The sequence below is a fragment of the Pseudochaenichthys georgianus genome, chromosome 11 (assembly GCF_902827115.2).
Source record: "Pseudochaenichthys georgianus chromosome 11, fPseGeo1.2, whole genome shotgun sequence".
Classification (NCBI taxonomy): Eukaryota; Metazoa; Chordata; class Actinopteri; order Perciformes; family Channichthyidae; genus Pseudochaenichthys; species Pseudochaenichthys georgianus.
In genome coordinates this window covers 31,843,859-31,849,858 of record NC_047513.1, presented here as the reverse complement: position 1 = coordinate 31,849,858, position 6,000 = coordinate 31,843,859, and the positions used below count along the sequence as shown (strand labels likewise).

The window sequence follows — 6,000 nt, the reverse complement described above, 5'->3', positions numbered from 1 at the left end:
TCACTCAGTTAATGTGTGTTTACTGATGACGTGATCGGCGTTCACATCGAATTATATGAACACACACGGCGGATAGGGTTTTTCGAGAGTGTCGTTATCGCTCAATCCTCTAAATCTCAGTGGGACAGACGTCCTCCAATGAATCACGATCACATATAAACAGGACACCGATCTTATCAGATCACCAAGGTCGTCTGCGAGGTATTTGACATTGGCCGTTTCAATGTTTTTTAGTTATGCCGTCTTAACACCAAACATGTTCATTAAAATCGTTCCAATTGATTCCAGACGTCTTTTTAATGGCTTCCAAATGAACCGGCGTTTTCATTAAGGGTTTGTTAGTTTAAATTAGAGTCTTTTTACGAGTCCATAATTATTCTCTCGAACACAAGTTGCTTCTTTCAAAATGTTTATTCAGCATCAACAAAGAAGAAAATATTAAAGGGCTTACATAAGCTTAAAATCATTAGAAATAAACATATCTCTCGATGGAAATGATTACCAATTCCCCAGCATGTGATTTAGTCTCTTGAAATAAAATGTGACGGCTACAAAGTCATCAAAGCATCTGGTTCTAAATAAAAAAATGACAGCAAATAAACTTGTGAATAAAATCTGTAAAATCAAAAGCTGTTTGTTGCTGGTGTACATGATGAGCAGCTATTTATCGACGTGTTGAATGTGTTGGGATAATAACCATGAACACAACTACATAGGCTTTTTCAGAATAAAACAGCTGACAATATCCACAGTTGCACACCATGCTTTTATAAGCCCTTTAACACTAAATAACTATTATCTTACAAAAAGGAGGAAACAGCAAAACAATATGTGTACAGTATGACTTCTTTCTTCTTCAGTTTGTAAAGGTTTCATTTACAAGGGACACAGTTTCACCAATTACCCCTCAGAAAAAGATATCTACAGTTACTTCACTTTTCCTAGAACTAAGCTACTACATTTTAAAGTGATCAACCACGCAGTTCAAGGTTTGAAGAATAGTGGGTGATACATTAAGTTGCACTGACAGCTGTGTAGAGTCGTTGTATCGACAGCTTCTAGCGATTTAAGTCGAATGGCTCGGTAGAACTTCGTACTTCACAATCACACAGCTGAGAGAGAAACTTAATGTACTATGGAGTCTTAATCTCAAAGTCAGTCGATTTCTCCCGGAGGAGATTACCTACATTGCTTAATGAATTGTACCCAGTGGGGGTATACTTTCTTTTAAACAGGGAGATGCCATATTTGGAAACCAGTTTCATTCAGGGTCTCACGGTTTATTTTGCGGTTTAGTTTTCGATTCTATAAAGGTGGGAGCGTCCATAAAAAATCCATTACTTGGGTTGAAACAGCCATGAGGACTCAGGTGCAGGATGTATAAACAGTTCAATATCTGGTGTACGGCTGATCTCTGTACACTCCCTTGGTGGTTCGTGCCGGCGGTGCCTTGCTGCGGTTGTTGGCCCACTCTTCCTGACCTGATTAGGAAGAGAGGAACAGAACAGGTTGGGGTGATTAAAGCTTTCATTCAGAACAACCCGTGTCTTTCAAGCTTAGATAGATGGATGGATAGGTAGGTAGGTAGGTAGGTAGGTAGGTAGGTAGGTAGGTAGGTAGGTAGGTAGGTAGGTAGGTAGGTAGGTAGGTAGGTAGGTAGGTAGGTAGATAGATAGATAGATAGGTAGGTAGGTAGGTAGGTAGGTAGGTAGGTAGGTAGGTAGGTAGGTAGGTAGGTAGGTAGGTAGGTAGGTAGGTAGGTAGGTAGGTAGGTAGGTAGGTAGGTAGGTAGGTAGGTAGGTAGGTAGGTAGGTAGGTAGGTAGGTAGGTAGGTAGGTAGGTAGGTAGGTAGGTAGGTAGGTAGGTAGGTAGGTAGGTAGGTAGATAGATGGATAGATGGATAGATATATATATATATAGATAGGTAGATAGATATGTAGATAGGTAGGTAGGTAGGTAGGTAGGTAGATGGATAGATGGATAGATATATAGATAGATAGATGGATGGATAGATGGATAGATAGATGGATAGATAGATGGATGGATAGACAGATAGATGGATAGATGGATAGATGGATAGATATGTAGGTAGGTAGGTAGATGGATAGATAGATAAATAGATAGATAGATGGATAGATAGATGGATGGATGGATGGATGGATGGATGGATAGATAGATGGATGGATGGATAGATAGATAGATAGATAGATAGATGGATGGATAGATAGATAGATGGATGGATAGACAGATAGATGGATAGATGGATAGATGGATAGATATGTAGGTAGGTAGGTAGATGGATAGATAGATAAATAGATAGATGGATGGATGGATGGATTGATGGATAGATAGATGGATAGATAGATGTATGGATGGATGGATAGATAGATGGATGGATGGATAGATAGATAGATAGAGCTATGGAGAAGATTGTTCACTCCCGGCCAGAGGTGATTTGTTATAATGGTTTCAATTCATTGTAAATATGTCCCATCTGCAGAAAGTTGTGAGCTCTTCTCCTATTCAACCAGTAACCACTGAGCTCGTCTCAAAACAAAAGCACCGTTCAAGCTGAGAATACAAACAGCCACTCACACCTGGAAGGACGCATCTCAGATAATTGAATGAGAGGATCAAATAGCTACTTGAAAAGGACCCGGTTAGTGGCTCCCAGCAAAAAGGTCACAATTACCATTAGTCCAAATCAGCGCCCTGCTCACCCCCTGGTACTCTCAATGTGAAAGTGCCTCTATCGATGGCACCCTTTGTCTCAGCTGCAGCCGGCGCCGAGGCTTCCCCGGAGCAAAGGCTCACAAAGGCTTGTCGTCTCTCTCTGTTCGGGCTCTCTGCCGGCGGCACACGGCGGAGAGCCCTTAATTAAACCTGTCACCCTTTCTCTGACAGTCCCTTTGAAGAAAGAGACCACGGTAACCTTGTGTTTCGAGAACAAGGACGCACGTCATCCCTGTGTATCTGTTGTCTTTGAACCGTTGCCCTTTTGCTGTGCGACCCATGCGGCAGCGGTTTATATTTCATGCCGAGGTACGACGCGCTCTAACTTCGTGTTAGGAAAAGTTGGGAACGTTTTTATTCGCTGAAACTCCATTATCATTCCTACGAGCCGACTGTCATCAACACGTTTATTGACGCGAAGATATCCTTTTAATTATGGTATCAGTTTGTTGTCAGTCTCGAACTAAAGATGTTTTAATAGGTTTACATTTAATGAATAATCCAAGTGTTGACGGCACAATATAATGGATGTAGAATAATGACAGCAACTCGCTTTCACTGCAATCTCCCAGGAATATCCGGAGTTCATTACGCCACAAAGGAAACGCATCAACTGGGCTTTTGTCACCCGTTAGTGATCGGGAGTTATTGATGGCTACCTACGTCACCAAAGAGTATCTACTCTGTGAAATCACCGCAGTTACTATCCCCGGAGAAATCAGGTGAACAAAGTACACTTTGTTTCTGTGCCCTGATGAAAATGAAAACTGATCGGGTTGTCTTTGCGAAACGAGTGACAAATGCCGAGTCTCAACTCAGATGCTTCCCTTAGTATACTGCTTTCTGTGCACGATGACAACGTATGCAGTTAGTGATTTATGAACGTGAAGTGTCTCAAGCCCACGAAATGCTGGGCTCTCAACGTAAGTCGCAATTGCCACTGAAAGATAGCTAATTCACGAACCGGTACAGACTGCTCAATTAACCCTTTTAAATTCCCAGTGGCTTCAATTTGACACCAGTGTAGTGGTATGTTACTTAAATAGTGAAAAAAAACCACATGTATAAGTTATTTTTTCATAGTTCTGTGTCTGAAGCAACTGCAACCGCGGCTAGTCACAATTACCTCGAAGGCGATTGTTGAGTATACAAGTGTTCAATGTTCCACATCAACTCATTGACCGAGTGCACCGTTCAGGTACTCATAGTGCACCAGAAGTTGAATTTGGACGCAATTATGCATTAAAACATCTACCGTACTTTTCGGACTATAAGCCGCGACTTTTTTCCCCATTTTTTTTGTACAGCTAACGGCCACTAGGGAACCTCCTAAATCTATGGATTTTACAGGTAAAATTAACCACCTTTAACACTACGGGCTCTAGGACCGGTCCGCGCCCGCCACCTTTAAGCGGCGGGCTCCAGCAGGAAAAGCTGGAGGCCGGAAAAGAGTGAGACAGGTAGCGCGCCAAAGTAAAAGTGGAACCGAGAGACAGAACGAGAGCAAGACAGACGGACAAGGTAGCTGCTGCGGCTCATATGCAGGTGCGCTTTATAGTCCGAAAAGTACGGTAGTTACATAAGTAACGGTTTGCTTTCCATCCCAAAGGCCAAACTCCGGAGCTTCGGGGACAGAGCCTTCTCTGTGGCAGCCCCGAAGCTCTGGAACTCCCTCCCCCAAGACCTCCGTGAGTCTGAGTCCCTCACCCTGTTCCAGTCCCGCCTCAAAACCCACCTCTTCAACTCTCTATCCATAAGCCCCCCCCCCCTCAATCAACTTCGTTTCTTTTTGGCTTTGTTTTTGTTTTGTTTGTCTACCCTCCCTCCCAAATGTAAAGCGTCTTTGGGTTCAAGAAAAGCGCTATAGAAATAAAATATATTATTATAAGTATGCCATTTTAAACATAGCACTATACTCCCACTTAAAAAAGACAAGGGGATTGAAACGTTGCTGTTTCCAATGTAAGTTATATTGCTCCACAATGCAGACTCTAGCATTCGACCGAGATAAAGAGTTCGTCTCGTATTTCCCACTTCACAAAAAGGCTACAAATCCACTCTTTGAGATGGAGCAACCTTCAGCTGTACGGCAGCAAAGTCGACCGGATCTCAGTGTGTATGAGCTCATTCAGGAACTCGGCAGCAGACATGACCGTGGCCCACTTTTAACTGTATATTGTCAAAGGTTGACACAGTATTGTTGAACTATCTAAAACGGTATGAACTTCGTCTGAACTTCGTCTGAACTTTGTGGCAACTGCGGTTCTTTCCAGACACGATGAACAACCTCTAAACCTGAGGGTGGTTCCGTTTAGCTGACATTACTGCGAGACCGTGACACTCAAACACATCCATTTGGTTTGGAAAGTGCATTAAGCTGTTCATCGGGGAAGTCATATATGGTGATGTTGATTCTGTTGTTAGCCTGTGATAGCCAGGAATACATATACATGGGATTCCTGTGTGTTAGCTTCAGCTTTAGATGTTAGCATTCTGGCTATTATATTTTTGATGGCTTTGAAAACTAAACGTGTTAAAAAATACAAGTAATCCATATTTATGTTGGTGAAACAAACTTGTGGTTGTTATTGTATCATAGAAGAATGTATATCCTTTGGTATTATGCGATTCTTTGCAGACAAAAGCTAAATTAAAGTATGTAATTACATCAAATGTAATATTTTTTGTGGGATTACCTGGGATTAAGTGAAGATTGTGATTTAGTTAATTGGTTTTCAATTGAATTAATCTCTCCTAATGACCCAAATAAATTGTCCTGGTTAAGAATGTGTATTTCACCTATTCATAATAACAACACAAACAACATACTTGCCATTTTAGATGTGACAATTGCAGATAGAAAACTGTAAGTAAGCCGGTCCTACTCCAGATAGCATATCGGGGTCAACACTACTGAACTTCTACTACAATACTTTGAAAGTCTTTTTTCTTTTTTAAATGTTTTAAAAGGAAGCAGAAGCTACGACAAGTGAGATGAGACCGGCTGTGCAGAGACGAGAAATTAATGTTCTGACAATTAATTACCAGGAGAGATATCTGAAGAAGAGAAGCAACTCACCATAAGATTCATACGATTCCCCACTGGCGTCGTAATCATAGTAGTCGTCTGAGCTGTAAACAGATGTAAAAATAAGGTGAATAAATATGAAATAAAAGAAAAAACATCACGACATTCTGCAGCAGTAACTTTCAGCATGATGGTAGAGCGTCGAAGGAATATGTATCATGATGCAATCACACATAATT

General features: G+C 41.4%; 1 protein-coding gene across 1 annotated transcript in view; it reads right to left on the bottom strand.

Moving 5' to 3' along the window:
• Positions 1-420: 420 nt before the first annotated feature.
• Positions 421-6,000, bottom strand: part of khdrbs3 (KH domain containing, RNA binding, signal transduction associated 3) — a 184,555-nt gene continuing 178,975 nt past the window's right edge. Inside the window, 2 exon segments of the mRNA XM_034094620.2 lie at positions 421-1,481; positions 5,813-5,865. Of these exon segments, the coding sequence (XP_033950511.1) occupies positions 1,390-1,481; positions 5,813-5,865 (145 nt within the window). The 3' untranslated portion in view covers positions 421-1,389.